Below are 18,109 nucleotides of genomic sequence, written 5' to 3' on the forward strand. Positions count from 1 at the left end.
AGGAGTAAGGAGGCAAAAGCAGATCTTTTTTTTTTTTGAGACGGAGTCTGGCTCTGTCACCCAGGCTGGAGTGCAGTGGCCGGATCTCAGCTCACTGCTGGCTCCGCCTCCTGGGTTCACACCATTCTCCTGCCTCAGCCTCCCAAGTAGCTGGGACTACAGGGGCATGCCACCTCGCCCGGCTAATTTTTTGCATTTTTAGTAGAGACGGGGTTTCACCGTGTTGGCCAGGATGGTCTCGATCTCCTGACCTCGTGATCCGCCTGTCTCGGCCTCCCAAAGTGCTGGGATTACAGGTATGAGTCACCGCGCCCGGCTTAAAAGTAGATCTTAAGATGCTTTTCTTAATATGTCCTATTACTGCCTCCACCAGGGACTATACCTTTCAAGTTGCCCCCTTCTCCTCCACCCCGCAACAATACCCCCATCAAAAAAAGATTCTTTGACTCCCCAGGAGTTCCTCACATTCGCTATTGTTATTTTTCTGGATTCTATCCATGTCTACTTTATAGGTCTAGGGAGGGAGAAGCATATGCTAATTCACCATCTTGGCAGGAATGGGAAACCAAGTCAATAATTGTTTTCTTTTGTGTTTTATTTATATATTTTTGGCAGCAAAATTGTGTTTATTAAAAAAAAAAATTCTGGACTATGAACACACTTCACTGCTTTGAAGAACTCCAAGCCAAATAAAAAGACCAATCAATATTAAAAGCAGTATAACTGGTTACTTTCTTAAAAATACATAAAAAGAATCAAATCCAACAGTGTAGGAAGACAATCACCCCCATGTCAGAAGTCACAACTTCTTCCAAATAAAGAATATGACCCATCTGCCATATTGAATCAATATTTATTTCAGGACATGCCATGTCAAAATAAAACGAAGAGTCAACCCTTGCTTTTAACAATTATATTGTATTATAAAAGCACTTTACAACTCCATCCCATCTTTTAAGTATAAGTTACTGGTATGTGGGCTAATGATTATCTGTAAGCATTTCTCTATTCAGATCCATAATCCAAGTGCTCTCTGAATATTACAAGGTGACAGTAAGTGGGAAGTGGAGGAGGAAGAGGAAAGAGAGGGGACTAAGGTTCTCCCAGTTTAAGATTTTGTTGCAATGAGAGGATGAGGAAGTATGAAGATAGTTTTGTTGTCTTTTCATCTTTATACTGTGTTAAGTAATGCTTACAACATAAATTCAGCAGGTTTTTCCTGAGCTGTAACTCAGAAGTTTTCTTCCTGCAAACAATGTATTTACAAATGTGTTTATTAGCTTACACAGCAATCTCACAATAACTAGTAAAGATTAAAAGGGCACACTCCTAGTATATTTGTTTGCAGTGTTTTAAGGGAAATACATATTGCCATGGTGAAGCTCTAAATAGATTCAATGAAACATCTAAAAATTGAAAGTTGTTAAAGAAAAAAAAAAGGCAAAGAAATAAATATCACCAAAGAAAAAAGATTAATTGTAGTTTAAATATAAAACTAAATCACTAGTTAATTAAACTATACAGATCTAATACAAACCAAAACCAGCCTGAAAGACCCAACCTTAAAAAATGCTAAAAAATAAGGCATAAATCTGCATAATATTGAGTTTTATTTCCATTCTCTCCTTTCTCTCTACTATGTATGCTTTACCTGCTCTGCCTCTATGGGCTTACAAGAAAACAGTTTCCGGTTTCCGTCTTCAATTTGACCTCAAATGTTCTGAGTTTTTGCTATTCTGCTGAGGGTTCTTTTGTTGGTAAGCTTTAGATATCGTTGTTTCTACTAATTCAGTAGTTTTGATTGTAGTGCCAAATTTAAATTCTTCCAGTGGTTCTTCTAGAAGGAATTAAACTTTTATAGTGCCTTGCCTGCATAGTATTATTTTTTAAAAAAAGAAAACTCAAGCAAAATCTGTTGCTTAAAGAGGTTTCTTATTTTTCAAACAAACGGAATAACTCTTGACAATTTTAAAACCTTGGGAGAAATAGTTCATTAGAACTTCATTATCTTACCATGAAGAATACTAAAAACCTGTTCTGAAGCACTTGGTTACTTTTCTCTCCCAGAGTCTAATAAAGCACATGTGAAAGAGCCATTTGTTTTAGTCAGAAATACATTTTTTGCTCTTCTACTTATTATAAGTATTCAGTATGTTCTTTAGGACTCATTTTGAAGATGCACCAGGAGCCTTCTCATTCAAGCACTGCCTACCATAATGGCTGAAATTTGACCTCAAAGAAGATCTAAGTAATTTATATCAGTGCTCAAGAAAAATTCTGGACATCTTCGTCCATAGTCTACAGCAAGTGGTATCTGTAAAATTAAAGGATAATTCCAATGGGCTTGGTTGAACTGCTGCTTTGCCATCTCTTGTTTGAGGAAGTGGAGGGAGGCTAGGTAAGAACAGGAAATAGGGAATGGGGGTAAGGGAGAGGTGAGAAAAGCAAGGAGAGATAAAGTAGGCTGTGAACACACTGCTCATTAACCAAGCCATACTCATACTGTTGAGATTTCCATCATTTTGAAGTACATTATCGTAACATTAAAAAAGAAAAAAATGTTAAGAAAATGTATCTAATTTTTAAAGTTATCACTGGAATATGCTGAAATATTTTGGCTTTTTGTAAAATATAAATAATGAAGACACTGACTTTTTTTGTGCTTATGAAGCTAATAGATCATCTCCACGAGACAGGCAGCAATGATGAATTGCAATACGTTATTACTGAAGGGAAAAGGTTCAAGCCAATATTCACACTGCAGTCAATGAAAGAGTAAGGGGGCCAAAGCAGTGAGCTTCTGAAGAAGGGTTGAAGATGACATGAGAGATTAGCAGGAACAGCCTCCTTCACTGACTGGTTGCTCCTGAGGCTTTTCCAGTTTTATGTCAATCACTGAAGCAAAAGTTAAGGTGCCATAAATGGGAAAGTACAATTTCAATTCTTACAAACACTAGCATTTCTGGGATGGCCCTTATATTCCTATTTGTCTTCAGAGCCTACACAGTCACTATTTTCCACATAGCCACCTCACCATATAAGGTGCTCAAATGGAATAAACTTGCTTATATCTACTGTATGCAACAAGGGTCAGAATGAGGTACAAGCTCTATTTATGGGTATCTATCCTAAGGAACTTATTCTATAGCAGCAAGAAGTGATATGAAGATGATGTTCCTCATAGAATCATCTATAATATAAATCTGAAAATAGCCTACAAGATAGTTCCAACAGCAGGAGAAGCATTTAATAAATAATGGGACTTCAGGCTGGGTGCAGTGGCTCATGCCTGTAATCCCAACACTTTGGGAGGCTGAGGTGGGCAGATCACCTGAGATCAGGAGTTCAAGACCAGCCTGGCCAACATGGTGAAACCCCATCTCTACTAAAAATACAAAAATTAGCTGGGCGTGGTGGCTTGTGCCTATAGTTCCAGCTACTTGGGAGGCTGAGGCAGGAGAATCACTTGAATTCGGGAGGCAGAGGTTGCAGTCAGCCGAGATTGCACTGCTGTACTCCAGCCTGGGTGACAGAGTGAGACTCCATCTCAAAAAAAAAAAAAAAAACAAAAAAACAACAAAAAGCGGGGAGGGGGCAGACTTCAACTCAATAGAACATTTTTTTTTTTTTTTTTTTGGAAACATATTTTATGTGTTTTGTTTTTTTTGGAAATGGGAGTTTCGCTCTTGCTGCTCTTTTTTTGGAAATGGGAGTTTTGCTCTTGCTTGCTGGAGTGCAATGGCACGATCTTGGCTCACTGCAACCTCTGCCTCCTGGGTTCAAGCAATTCTTCTGACTCAACCTCCTAGTAGCTGGGATTATAGGCGTGTGCTACCATGTCCAGCTAATTTTTTGTATTTTTAGTAGAGATGGGGTTTCTCCATGTTGGTCAGGCTGGTCTCGAACTGCCAACCTCAGGTGATCCACCTGTCTTGGCCTCCCAAAATGCTGGGATTACAGGCATAAGCCACCGCACCCGGCCTGTTTTATGTTTTTTATGAAAACATAACAACATTTACAAGTGGGAAGAGCTGAATACAAAGTGCTATAAACTATACTGCTTAATAAAAATGTCTGCATATGGAAAAACACTAGAAGGTAAATACGAAACACTGAAAACATCAAATTAAAAATCCTTAGTATTAACTAATATTAGATGTTCCAATCCTTGGAAATAAACTAATATTATGTCCTGCTTCTGAAAGCAGAGGCTACAATAAAGCTCCACTCTATTTCTTGCCTGTGTCAAGCAGACAGCTCAAGTGTTAGAAAAAGAAATGAAAATTTGATATTCTATGAGGAAAAAGCCTAGAATCAGTGGGACTCAAAATGAAGAGGCAAGGAGACAGAGATTCTGAGAGTTTCCTGCTCATTTAAAAGCAAGCAAACAAACACAAACCCTCTCACTGATCAACAATGAGAAGCAGGCTGCAAAGGGTACACTTGGATAACTATACAGAAACTATATATAACTTGCTATAGAAAACCTCTGAATTCCTATGCCTCTAAGTCATCAGTTCCTGGTTGTAAAAGGCAATGGCACAATATTCTTTAGCCAAGCAAGCAGGGCTCTAAAGACTAGTGTTAATAATGAAAAATGTCTGATGAAACAAAAAGGATACTGTCTTCTCTGCTTCTGTCCTGTGTGCTTTCCATTCCCGGCAAAGCTGCTGCTACACGTCGAAAGAGCTGTGGGAAAGAGAGAAAAGTGGTAATTGAGAGGGAACATTTAGCAAAGGGTATTGAGGTTTATGATCACTGTACAGTGAGCTGTCTAATGCTGGATACAGTGGTTCACACCTGTAATCCCAGCACTTTGGGATCCACCTGAGGTGGGTAGATCACTTGAGGTCAGGAGTTTGAGACCAGCCTGGGCAACATGGTAAAACTCTGTCTCTACAAAAAACACAAAAATTAGCCAGGTGTGGTGGCACACGCCTGTAGTCCTAGTTACTGGAGAGGCTGAGCCTGGAGGACTGCTTCAGCCCAGGAAGTGGAGGCTGCAGTGAACTGAGATCATGCCACTGCACTCCAGCCTGAGCAACAGGGCGAGACGCTGTCTCTAAATAAATAATAAAATAGAATAAAATGTCTATTCATTCTATAAACGAGTATTATATAAAAAGCAATATGCCAAATACAAAGAGATATAAAGACATGATTCCTGTTTTTTTAACTGGTGAGATAAGACATGAACAAATAGCTATAAGCAGCAAAAATGTCATTTGAATAATAAAGTATTACAGAAACCCAGAAAAAGGACAGATCATTCATTTAACAAAACTATATATAGAATTCCTGTCTTTCATATAAAGAGTTAGGTTCTGGGCTGGGGGCAGTGGCTCACGCCTGTACTCCCAACACTTTGGGAGGCCAAGGGGTGTGGATCTCGAGGTCAGGAGTTCAAGACCAGCCTGGACAACATGGTGAAACCCTGTCTCTACTAAAAATACAAAAATTAGCTGGGTGTGGTGGCACATGCCTGTAATCCCAGCTACTCGGGAGACTGAGGCAGGAGAATCACTTGAACTTGGGAGGCGGAGGTTGCAGTGAGCCAAGATCACGCCACTGCATTCCAGCCCAGGCAACAGAGCAAGACTTCGTCTCAGCGGGGGTGTGGGGGGGAAAGAATTAGGTTCTGAAGTCATTGTATAATATATTGTGAAAGTCAGTCCCGTCAAAATTATCCTTCATCTGTTAGAAAAGCACTATGTTAGAGATTAATACACCACCCCTCAAGTCCAAGGACAGCCGGCTTTTTCTTCCATCATTGGAATGAGTGCCAGTGGGAGTGGCTGACTTGTGTTTGAGGTATGAAGCTATGAAAAATATCTTCAACAGGAGAAACGCACTCAAGCCTGGTGAGACATTTATTTTTGAGAGGCATATGAGAACAGATACTGGAACAACAGTTTATACTTCTTACATTGTTCCAATCTTAGTCATACACATACTGGGTACAACACCAAGTGAAACTGCCTGATTGTTTCAATTATTTATCTTTTAATTAAGCACACAGTGTAAACCCATAAATTAAATGCATGTGTGCTGTAACTCCTTTGTACCAAGTACTTGCTTACTTGAGGCAGTGTTTCAGGCTGCCTCATTCTGTGTCTTTGAGACACAGAAATTAACAAGAAAAAACAGTTTTTTAATTCAAGGAGCTCAAAATCTGGTAAAGGAGATACTCAAACAATTCCTTATGTTACAATGTGATGCTACAAACAAAGTAGTGTAAAATGCTATGAGAATACAGATGTAACAAGGTCCAACTCTGGAGGCTGAAAAAAATCTTTTAGGAGGTAATATCTGAGTTGAGAGTTAAAGGCAGTCTTAAAACCTCACTTGGCTGAAATACACACATAAAATGCTCAGGGTTTAAGTGCTCTATAAGTATCACTGAATTAAAGAAAGAAAGAACAGAATGCCTAGAAGGGCAGAGATAAGAGACTGGAACTATAAATAATACGTTTAAAAATGTATCGGGCCAGGCACGGTGGCTCACGCCTGTAATCCCAGCACTTTGGGAAGCCAAGGCAGGTGGATCACGAGGTTCAGGAGTTCGCGACCAGATTGGCCAACATGGTGAAACCCCATCTCTACTAAGAATACAAAAATACGCTTGTAATCCCAGCACTTTGGGAGGCCGAGACGAGCAGATCACAAGGTCAGGAGATCGAGACCATTCTGGCTAACACGGCGAAACCCCGTCTCTACTAAAAATACAAAAAAATTAGCTGGGCATGTTGGCAGGCGCCTGTAGTCCCAGCTATTCAGGAGGCTGAGGCAGGAGAATGGCGTGAACCCAGGAGGCGGAGCTTGCAGTGAGCCGAGATTGCGCCACTGCACTCCAGCCTGGGCAACGGAGTGAGTCTCCACCTCAAAAAACAAAACAAAACAAAACAAAACAAAAATTAGCCAAGTGTGGTAGCACATGCCTGTAATCCCCAGCTACTCCGGGAGGCTGAGGCAGGAGAATCGCTTGAACCCAGGAGCTGGAGGTTGTAGTGAGCCAAGATCATGCCACTGCACTGCAGCCTGGGCGACAGAGCAAGACTCTGTCTGGAAAAACAACAACAAAAAATGTATAAAGGAGCAAATTGTAAAATTCTGATCTGGTAGACAAAAGCCTGATAGGGTAGGTGCAGGGAGTATGAAGATTGGGGAAAACTCTAATTGTCTTGGTTCTATAAGATTCAGTAGCTTTTTTAGAGATGTACCAAAATTAGACTTTACCCCAATATTCAATCCAAATCAGCTATAAGACTTTGAATTGCAGAACATTTACCTTACAATTTCTGGTACACCATGAAAGATCATGCAGACGTACAAATTACCATCATGTCAAATCAATATAACATTAACTGTATACGGTGGGTCCATTTGGATTAATATGTAAACATTAGGTTCGAAACACAGATAAATATTCTAGCTAAGTGTAACAACACAAGCTAGTAATCCCAGCTACTTGGGAGGCTGGGATGGGAGAATCAAGCAATTTTGAGCCCATGAGTTTGAGACCACTGGCAACACAGACGGACCTCGTTTTAAAATACAAACAAAAACCACTCTAAATGCAACAATTAATGACTGTGAAAGCTTTTAATTTTATGAACAAAAATAAGTAGGCCAGGCACGGTGGCTCACGCCTCTAATCCCAGTACTTTGGAGGCCGAGGCGGACGGATCACAAGGTCAGGAGATTGAGACCATCTTGGCTAACACGGTGAAACCCAGTCTCTACTAAAAAAAATACAAAAAAATTAGCTGGGCATGGTGGCAGGTGCCTGTAGTCCCAGCTATTCGGGAGGCTGAGGCAGGAGAATGGCATGAACCCAGGAGGCAGAGCTTGCAGTGAGCCGAGACCATGTCCCTGCACTCCAGCCTGGGCAACAGAGCCAGACTCCATCAAAAAAAAAAAAAAAAAAAAAACCAGATACAAGTTAAATGAGGCCGGGCGCGGTGGCTCAAGCCTGTAATCCCAGCACTTTGGGAGGCCGAGACGGGTGGATCATAAGGTCAGGAGATCGAGACCATCCTGGCTAACACGGTGAAACCCCGTCTCTACTAAAAAATACAAAAAAAACTAGCCGGGCAAGGTGGCAGACGCCTGTAGTCCCAGCTACTCGGGAGGCTGAGGCAGGAGAATGGCGTGAACCCGGGAGGCGGAGCTTGCAGTGAGCTGAGATCCGGCCACTGCACTCCAGCCTGGGCAACAGAGCAAGACTCCGTCTCAAAAAAAAAAACAAGTTAAATGAATAGAGAAATACAGTGCATTAGTCAGACAACTTTTTAACTTTCAGATAACCCTTTAACTTTCAGATAAAGAGTATTATACCCCTTTTATTTATTTTTTATTTTTTTTTGTGACACAGTCTCACTCTGTTGCCCAGGCTGGAGTGCAGTAGTGCCATCTTGGCTCACTGCAAACACCGTCTCCCGGGTTCAAGTGATTCTCCTGCCTCAGCCTCCCGAATAGCTGGAAATACAGGTGCCTACCACCAAGCCTGGCTAATTTTTTAATTTTTAGTAGAGATGGGGTTTCACCATGTTGGCTAGGCTGGTCTCGAACTCCTGACCTCAAGTGATCTGCCCGCCTCAGCCCCCTAAAGTGCTATGATTACAGGCAAGAGCCAGGGTGCCTGGCCCTATACCTTTTTTTTTTTTGAGACGGAGTCTCACTCTGTCACCCAGGCTGGAGTGCAGTGGCGCAATCTCAGCTCACTGCAAGCTCCGCCTCCCGGGTTCACACCATTCTCCTGCCTCAGCCTCCCGAATAGCTGACTACAGGCGCTAGCCACTATGCCTGGCTAATTTCTTTTTTGTATCTTTAGTACAGACGGGGTTTCACTGTGTTAGCCAGGATGGTCTCAATCTCCTGACCTCGTGATCTGTCTGCTTCCGCCTCCCAAACTGCTGGGACTACAGGCATGAGCCACCGTGCCCGGCCTCCTATACCCTTTTTAAATTAAAAAAAAAAAAAAAAAAAGTCTTGGCCAGGCGCAGTGCCTCACACCAGTAATCCCAGCACTTTGGGAGGCTGAGGCGGGTGGATCACAAGGTCAGATCAAGACCATCCTGGTTAACACGGTGAAACCCCATCTCTACTAAAAATACACAAAATTAGCTGGGCATGGTGCCACATGCCTGTAGTCCCAGCGACTAGGGAAGCTGAGGCAGGAGAACTGCTTGAACCCGGGAGGCGGAGGCTGCAGTGAGCCAGCCTGGGCAACAGAGCAAGACTCTGTCTCAAAAAATCTTCATTTTAAAAAGGTCTTGCTCCATCACCCAGGCATGATCATAGCTCACTGCAGCCTTGACCTCCTGGGCTCAAGTGATCCTCACACCTTGGCATCCCAAAGTGCTGGGATTACAGATGTGAACTATTATACCTTGTTTAAACCAGCAAAGGTTTCTAAAAGTTTAATACAAGACTAGGCAATTCTGATCTTTTTAATGAGCATTCAACAATGAATTAAAAGCAGAATACAAACTTTGTCAACTCAAAATTTCATGCATCAGGAAAAACTCCAATGTTCATTAATAAATCACCTTTCATTAAGACATAAAGAATACAGGGTATGAAGGAAAACATATTTTATAGAAATTGAGTCAAAAAAAGTGTTGTCCCACCAATATCAGCTGAAAACTTGAAAATAATCATCTATTTATTATCACAAATAGGCAGTAAGTATAGTGACTACAGAAAAAATCTAGTAGCTGACAATGTGACACTATATCAAACTTTAACAGTGTTTTGGGGATGTTTTTTATTTTTGCATATAGAAATTTACTCTATAATAGTGATACAGGCCTATCTTTTTTTTTTTTTTTTTTTTTTTTGAGATGTGGTCTTGCTCTGCCACCCAAGCTGGAGTGCCAGTGGCACAATCATGGCTCACTGAGGTCTCGACCTCACGGGCTCAAGTTATCCTCCCACCTCAGCCTCCCAAGTACCTGGGACTACGGGGGCGTGCCACCACACCTGGCTAATATTTGTAAATTTTTGTAGAGAAGAGGTTTTGCCATGTTACCCAGGGTGGTCTCTAACTCGTGAGCCAAGTGGTCCGCCCACCTCGGCCTCCCAAAGTGCTGGGATTACAGGCACGCGCCACTGCACCCGGTGGCACTTTTTTTCTTTTTTGAGATGGAGCCTCATTCTGTCACCTAGGCTGGAGTGCAGTGGCACAATCTCAGCTCACCACAACCTCTGCCTCCTGGGTTCAAGTGATTCTCCTGCCTCATCCTTCTGAATAGCTGGTACCATAGGTGTGCACCACCACACCAGGCTAATTCTTATATTTTTAGTAGAGACAGGGTTTCACCATGTTGGCCAGGCTAGTCTCAAACTGCTGATCTTAGGTGATATGCCTGCTTTGGCCTCCCAAAGTACTGAGATTAAAGGCATGTGCCACTTCGCCTGGCCTGAAACGCCAATTTTGAAAGAAGTTCTACTATGGGTAAAATACTATGAAATAGCATTGCATGCTACAGAGAAATCATTTGTGATAGAATCAATCAATGCAGAAAACTACATTGTATTAATATTACTATTTTAAGAAATTGCCACAGCCACTCCAGCCTTCAGCAACTACTACCCTGATCAGTCAGCAGGCATCAACATTAAGGTAAGACCCTCTGAGAGCAAAAAGATTATGATTTGCAGAAGGCTATGATCAGATGATCATTAGCATTTTTTTTAGCAATAAAGTATTTTTTAATTAAGATATGTATAATACTGTTTCTTTTTAATTTTTTGAGACAGAGTTTTGCTCTGTCCCCCAGGTTGGAGTGCAGTGGTGCTATCTCAGCTTACTGTAACCACCTCTGCCTCCCGGGTTCAAGTGATTCTCCTACCTCAGCCTCCTGAGTAGCTGGGATTACAGACATCGGCCACCACACCTGGTTAAATTTTGTATTTTTAGTGGAGACAGGGTTTCATTGTATTGGCCAGCCTGGTCTCAAACCCCTGACCTCAAGTGATCACACCTCAGCCTCCCAAAGTGCTGTGATTACAGGCATGAGCCTCCACATCTGGCCAGATATGTACATTGTTTTTACAGACATAATGCTATTAATAGAGTACAGTATAGTGTAAACATAACTCACACACACTGGAAACCAGAAAATTCAGGTGACTCATTTTATTGATATATTCACTTTATTGCAATGATCTAGAGCCAGAATGCAGTATCTCTGAGGTATACCTGTATGCAGTTTTGGCCTCAATGATTTTAACACCTGGCCGTCTAGTCAGAATGTATATTTAGCACATTTCTCTTTCAGTAGAGATGAGGACAAGGAAAAGTGGGAAAGATTTCACAGGGAAGATTTTCCTGAACACATGTTCAGAGATTGAAAAGTACAAGGTATACTTAAATATGCTTTTGTAGTCCAGACTGGTTGGAGCATAGAATATGTAAAAGAATTAGGACAAGGATATATATACTGGAGGCCAGACTAAGAAAGGCCTTCTCTCCCATCTTTTTAGTGGCAGAGGAAGCCACTAAAAATAGTAGTTTGCTCTCAGACTTCCATCAATAATTCCATTGTCTTAAATATGGCTAAAGAGATACACAAATCACATAGTGAAATTGAAAGGTATTAAGTGGAATGGCAAAAAGCAAAAAACTAAAAGGTAACGTGTGGATAACAGTACAGCATAGTAGTTAACAACCTGGGCTTGGGCCCTAGGTTGTCACTTACGTGACAGATCATATAATCTTCGTTCCTCTGTTCCCTGATCTGTAAAATGGGCTTAAAATAATAGTATACTTGCCTGACTAGATTATTGTGAAAGTTCAGTGAAATAATTATGCAAAGTGTTTAGTACTGACCTGCTATATATAAAGTTTTTTATGTTTTTGAGATGGAGTCTCGCTTTGTAGAGTGCAGTGGCGCGATCTTGGCTCACTGCAACCTCTGCCTCCTGGGTTCAAGCTATTCTCCTGCCTCAGCCTCCTGAGTAGCTGGGACTACAGGCACCAGCCACCACGCCCAGCAAATTTTTTGCATTTTTAGTAGAGGCGGGGTTTCACCGTGTTAGCCAGTATGGTCTCGATCTCCTGACCTCGTGATCTGCCTGCCTCAGCCTCCCAAAGTACTGGGATTACAGCTGTGAACCACTGCACCCGGCCTGAAAATCTTAAAAAAAAAAAAAAAAAAAAAAAAGCAGCATCCAGGTGCGGTGCCTCACGCCTGTAATCCCAGGACTTTGGGAGGCCAAGACGGGTGGATCATCTGAGGAGTTTGAGACCAGCCTGGCCAACATGGTGAAACCCCGTCTCTATTAAAAATACAAAAAAAAAAAATTAGCCAGGTGTGGTGGCAGATGCCTGTAATCCTAGCTACTTGGGAGGGTAAGGCAGGAGAATCGTTTGAACTGGGGAGATGGAGGTTGCAGTGAGCCAAGACTGTGTCACTGCATTCTAGCCCAGGCAACAAGAGTGAAAGTCCGTCTCAAAACAACAACAACAACAAAAAAAACGCAGCTTTATTTCTACCAGAGACAATAACTCTATTAGAGATAAATGAACTCATGGGCCTGCAGGCTTGCAAAACAGAGAATTTTGCCAAATGTTATACAATTCTGCAGTGAATTCTAGGACTAGAGCAAAACACCCACAGGCTCAATTCTGCTTTAAAAAGGAACTATAAAAAACTGGTGGGAAAGGTGTGGGGGTTGGGGGAGACCTTTTTAAAAATATTACAGCAGAACTGAAACTTTCTTACTTAGGAATATCTAGAAATTGTCCCCATAATATTACAACTTACTTCTGACATGAAATATTTATTAAACTGCTTGCCTATTCAAGATGCATAATCTTTTCGGCTCTTAAGAATACAGGTTTAGGCTGGGTGTGGTGGCTCACGCCTGTAATCCCAGGACTTTGGGAGGCCAAGGTGGGTGGATCATTTGAGGTCAGGAGTTCGACTAGCTTGGCCAACATGGTGAAACTCCATCTTCAAATACAAAAATTGGCCAGGTGTGGTGACGGGTGCCTGTAATCCCAGTTACTCAGGAGGCTGAGGTAGGAGAATCGCTTGCAGCTGGGACGCAGAGGTTGCAGTGAGCCGAGATTGTGCCACTGCACTCCAGCCTAGGTGACAGAGTGAGACTCTGTCTCAAAACAAAACAAAAACTAAGTTTATTATCAGCTAGCTTGAAAACTGAAAATCTTTTCAAGAGGGAGGCATAGGAAAGGTTTGGCTACTTTGAGTGGAGCTTGTGAAAATGGAATAAAATTAGGTTTACAGGGCCGGGCACAGTGGCTCAAGCCTGTAATCCCAGCACTTTGGGAGGCCAAGACAGGCAGATCACAAGGTCAGGAGATCAAGACCATCCTGGCTAACCCGGTGAAACTCCGTCTCTACTAAAAAATACCAAAAAACTAGCCGGGCGAGGTAGCGGGCGCCTGTAGTCCCAGCTACTGGGGAGGCTGAGGCAGGAGAATGGTGTGAACCTGGGAGGCGGAGCTTGCAGTGAGCCAAGATCACTGCACTCCAGGCTGGGCGACAGAGCAAGACTCCGTCTCAAAAAAAAAAAAAAAAAAAAATTAGGTTTACAAGTTTTCAGACTTTTAAATAATTAAAATAGGTTCTCTTTAGTGAAAAGTATATAACTAACAAAGTATTCCAGGGCATGTACTGTATATATTCACATATACCTACCTATTTTCATTATATATATACATACACTGCTTCATAACATCTATTTTAACATTCCTTGACATATGGTCCAGCAATTCTATTTGGCGGCATATATTCGAAAGAATTGAAAGCAATGGTTAAACAAATATTTGCATACCAATGTTCATGGCAGCATTACTGACAATAGCCAAAAGGTGGAAATAACCCACGTGCTATATAATATGTAAGTATATACTATATATTATACACAGTATATCCATAAAATGCAGTACTATTCTGCCTTAAAAAGGAAAGAAATTCTGACACCTAATACAATATGGATGAACCTTGAGGACATTATGCAAGTGAAACAAGCCACACACAAAGGAAAAAATATTATATGAGTTCACTTATATGAGGTACCTAGAGTAATCAAATTCACAAAGTAGAATGGCTGGCTGTCAACGGCTGGGGAAGGGGGAAATGGGGAGTTATTATTTAATGGGTACATAATGTCAATTTTACAAGAATGAAAAGGGTCTCGATACTGATTTTTGCACAATAGTGTGAACATACTTTAAAAAAATCCTATTTTGTCTAAGGAAAATGGATACAATCTTAGGATAATGAACACAATCGTAGGCACAAACTCCTGGCCTCAAGCAATCCTCTCATCTTGGCCTCCCAAAATGCTGGGATTTTAGGTGTGAGCCACTATGCCTAGCCCAAGAGTGGCACTCACTAAATATTTTCTGGACTAGTCTATTTTTTCTCCATTCCTATTGTCATTATTCATTGTTGAAAAGTACATGGGGCCAGGCATGGTGGCTCATGCCTGTAATCCCAGCACTTTGGGAGGCTGAGGTGGGCGGATCACCTAAGGTCAGGAGTTCCAGGCCAGCCTAGCTAACATGATGAAACCCCGTTTCTACTAAAAATACAAAAAATTAGCCAGATGTGGTGACCGATGCCTGTAATCCCAGCTACTTGAGAGGCTGAGGGAGAAGAATCGCTTGAACCCAGGAGACAGAGGTTGCAGTGAGCCGAGACTGCACCATTGCATTCCAGCTTGGGCAACAAGAGTGAAAAACTCCGTCTCAAAAAAAAAGAAAAGAAAAGTCATGAATGTTACCTGGTAGACTGACACTTAATTTGGATTTGCTTGTTGCTTCCTAACGTTTAGTTTTGCCTTACTTTTTGTCAGTAATACTACAGAAGAGATAGTGTCCAGATTCTTAGTGTATCAATATCAGGAGGCACCTTATGCTGGCTTGTGCCCTTACTGGTGAAGTGAATTTTAGCCATTTGGTAAAATTAAGGTAGAGCTGGTCAAGTTTCTTCACTGCCAAATAACCAACTTTCCTTTTGTAAGTAATAAGTATGAGAGGAGATTCTTTGTGATTGTGTATACATCTTATTATTCTTTGTTAAATTTTCACTTAAGGTTTTAATATCAATTGGTGATTTTTGCCCAAATAAATCATTACTGTGACATCTGAAAAAAAAGATTACTAAATTTCCTCTCATTGTCTCATGGTCTGCTGAACTCCGGAGCTAGGCTGGGTCAGTAGGGCTATGCAGTGCCTCTTGTGCCTGTCTCTGTCTCTTGAAGTTCTATTTATTGTCTCTGGAAGGCTTAGCTTGCAGTCTCAGCAGAGGAGTTGACTCCCAGGAAGAGTGAGAGAGATTTGAGCCTAGTTGATGATATATAAAATACAATGAATTTGTCTCTGTGTCTATCATGTTCTGGCTCCAGAGCAATAAGAGAATTGCTAATGAGTTGGTGCCATCTTGCATACTTTCTGTATCTTGTCCCTGGGTCTTCTGCTAAGGATTTGCCACCTGCCTCTACTATAGCATCACGTTACAGAGAAAGAAGGAAATCAAAATATCTTACCCCAAAATAACATTATTTTTGCCATAAATAGCCCTGCAAAGGGCCATTTTGTGAAGACAAAACTTGCATCTGTAAAACATTTCTATTTACATAAGTAGATATTTCCCCTTCCAGGTCCTCCTAATGCTGAAGAGAATAACTCAGGGTCTAGCACCTTTTAAAGGTCTAAATAAGAAACACTTGCCACCAGGCAGTGTCTCACTCTTGTAATCCTAGCACTTTGGGAGGCCGAGGTGGTTGGATCATTTGAGTCCAGGAGTTCCAGACTGGCCTGGGCAACACAGGGAGACCTTGTCTCTATAAAAAATTATCCAGGTGTGGTGGTAGGCTCCTGTAGTCCAAGCTATTCAGGAGACTGAGGTGGGAAGAGCATTTGAGCCCAGGAAGTTGAGGCTGTAGTGAGCTGTGATTATGCCACTGCACTCCAGTCTGAAAGACACAGGGAAACCCTGTCTCAAGAAGAAAAAGAAAAAAAAATTGCTTCTAAAGGCAGCCAACTATGAGACTTCATTTACATTAGCGATCTCCAACCTTTTTGGCACCAGGGACTGGTTTCCTGTAAGATAATTTTTCCATGGACTGGGGTGCAGATAGTTTTGGGATGAAACCATTCCACATGTGATTATTAGGCATTACTTAGATTCTTGTAAGGAATGTGCAACCTAGATCCTTCCATGTGCAGTTCACAATAGTGTTTGTGCTCCTAGGAGAATATAATGTTGCCATTGATCTGACAAGAGGCAGAGCTCATGCTGTAATGCTGGCTCACCCGCTGCTCATCTCCTGCTGTGTGGCCCGGTTCCTGACAGGCCACGGACCAGTACTGGTCTGTGGCCCAGGGGTTGGGGACCCCTGATCTACATCGTAAGAACTTTGGTCTCCACAACCTTTTTTTTTTTTTTTTTTTTGAGACGGAGTCTCGCTCTGTCGCCCAGGCTGGAGTGCAGTGGCCGGATCTCAGCTCACTGCAAGCTCCGCCTCCCGGGTTCACGCCATTCTCCTGCCTCAGCCTCCCAGGTAGCTGGGACTACAGGCGCCGCCACCTCGCCCGGCTAGTGTTTTTTTGTATTTTTTAGTAGAGACGGGGTTTCACCCCAGACACTCCTATCTATTGATTCCAGGTCTTTAGATAACTCTTTCAATCAACTGACACTCAGAAAACCTCTGAATCCACCTATGATCTACAAGTTCCCCTCAACCCCCACCACCACTTTTAGTTGTCCTACCTTTCCAGACCAAACCAATGTATACATCATAGGTACTGACTGAGGTGTTATGTTTCCCTAAAATATATAAAACCAAGCTGTAACCCAACTACTTTAGGCAGATGTTCTCAGAACCTCTTGACTGTGCCTCGGTAGAGGTTGCAGTGAGTGGACATTGCACCACTGCACCCCAGCCTGGGTGACAGAGCGAGACTCTGTCTCAAAAAAAAAAAAAAAAGACCGACTCGGGCATGATCACTCATATTTGGCTCATAATAGACCTCTTTAAATATTTTACAGAGTTTCGCTTTTTTTGTCAACACTTTGGAGGAGTGGAAAACTTCTCTTCACATGGTGTAAGGCAGAAGGGGAAAAAGCCTTTTTCCATAATTTAATACAGCATTTAATGTGCGTATAGAAAGAGCATAGAGTACAAGCCCGAAAAGAAACTCTAGTATTAACTACCCCATTATTACAGCTTTGTAATCTCAAGGATATTTACTATCTCTAATTCTTAGATTCATTCTAATAAAAAGGGGATACAGTTGTGAAGTTCAAAGGACACAATGATGCTGCTTCTCCTTGGAATACCCTCCCAGCTCAATCTGCCTAGCTGACACTCATCCTCCAGGACCCATTCCCTGATAACTCCTTAAAAAGCTTCTCTAACTCACTCCCCAGTTCCTTAAGTCTTCTCCCTCCTGTCCAATAAAATCTTTTTAAAAAATAGAGACAGTGTCTCACTGTGTTGCCAGGCTGGAGTGCAATGAAAATGTGATCATAACTCACGGTAGCTTCGAACTCCAGGTTCAAGCAATCCTCCTGCCTCACCCTCCTGAGTAGCTAGGACCATAGGGATGTGCCAAGGCACCCAGCTAATTCTTTCATTTTCTTGTAGGGATGGGGGTCTTGCTATACTGCCATGGTCTCAAACTCCTGGCCTCCCAAAAGTGTTGGGATCACAGGCATGAGCTACCATGCCCAGCACTAAAATACATACCCCAAGTAGCACCAGTAGTTCTTCTTTCAAAGTATTTATTGCACTATTGTAATAGCCTATTTTTACTTCTCTTTCCCTCTAGACTTTAAACTTCTGGAGAGCAAGGTTCTCATTTCATCTTTGTTGTCCCAGTATCTGACATGCAGTAGATATTTTTCAAAATGTTAGCTAAAACAGTAATTAACGAGTGTGAAAACACATTAGAAAGCAAAAAGTGGCCGGGCACAGTAGCTCATGCCTGTAATCCCAGCACTTTGGGAGGCCGACGCAGGCAGATGACCTGAGGTCAGGAGTTCAAGACTAGCCTGAACAATATGGGTAAACCCCGTCTCTACTAAAAATACAAAAAAAAAAAAAAAAAAAAAAAAAAAAAAAAAAA

The 18,109-nt window shown here is 41.9% G+C and overlaps 1 protein-coding gene across 2 annotated transcripts in view; it reads right to left on the minus strand.

Moving 5' to 3' along the window:
- Positions 1-834: 834 nt before the first annotated feature.
- Positions 835-18,109, minus strand: part of RAB6A (RAB6A, member RAS oncogene family) — a 101,655-nt gene continuing 84,380 nt past the window's right edge. For both annotated transcript variants that reach the window (XM_023209458.2, XM_023209459.2), the window contains exons 7-8: positions 4,623-4,689; positions 835-2,895 (exon numbers count right to left, since the gene is read on the minus strand). In XM_023209458.2, the coding sequence (XP_023065226.1) occupies positions 2,831-2,895; positions 4,623-4,689 (132 nt within the window). In that variant the 3' untranslated portion in view covers positions 835-2,830. The remainder of the gene's footprint in view (positions 2,896-4,622; positions 4,690-18,109) is intronic.

Source organism: Piliocolobus tephrosceles, chromosome 13, assembly GCF_002776525.5.
Source record: "Piliocolobus tephrosceles isolate RC106 chromosome 13, ASM277652v3, whole genome shotgun sequence".
NCBI lineage: Eukaryota > Metazoa > Chordata > Mammalia > Primates > Cercopithecidae > Piliocolobus > Piliocolobus tephrosceles.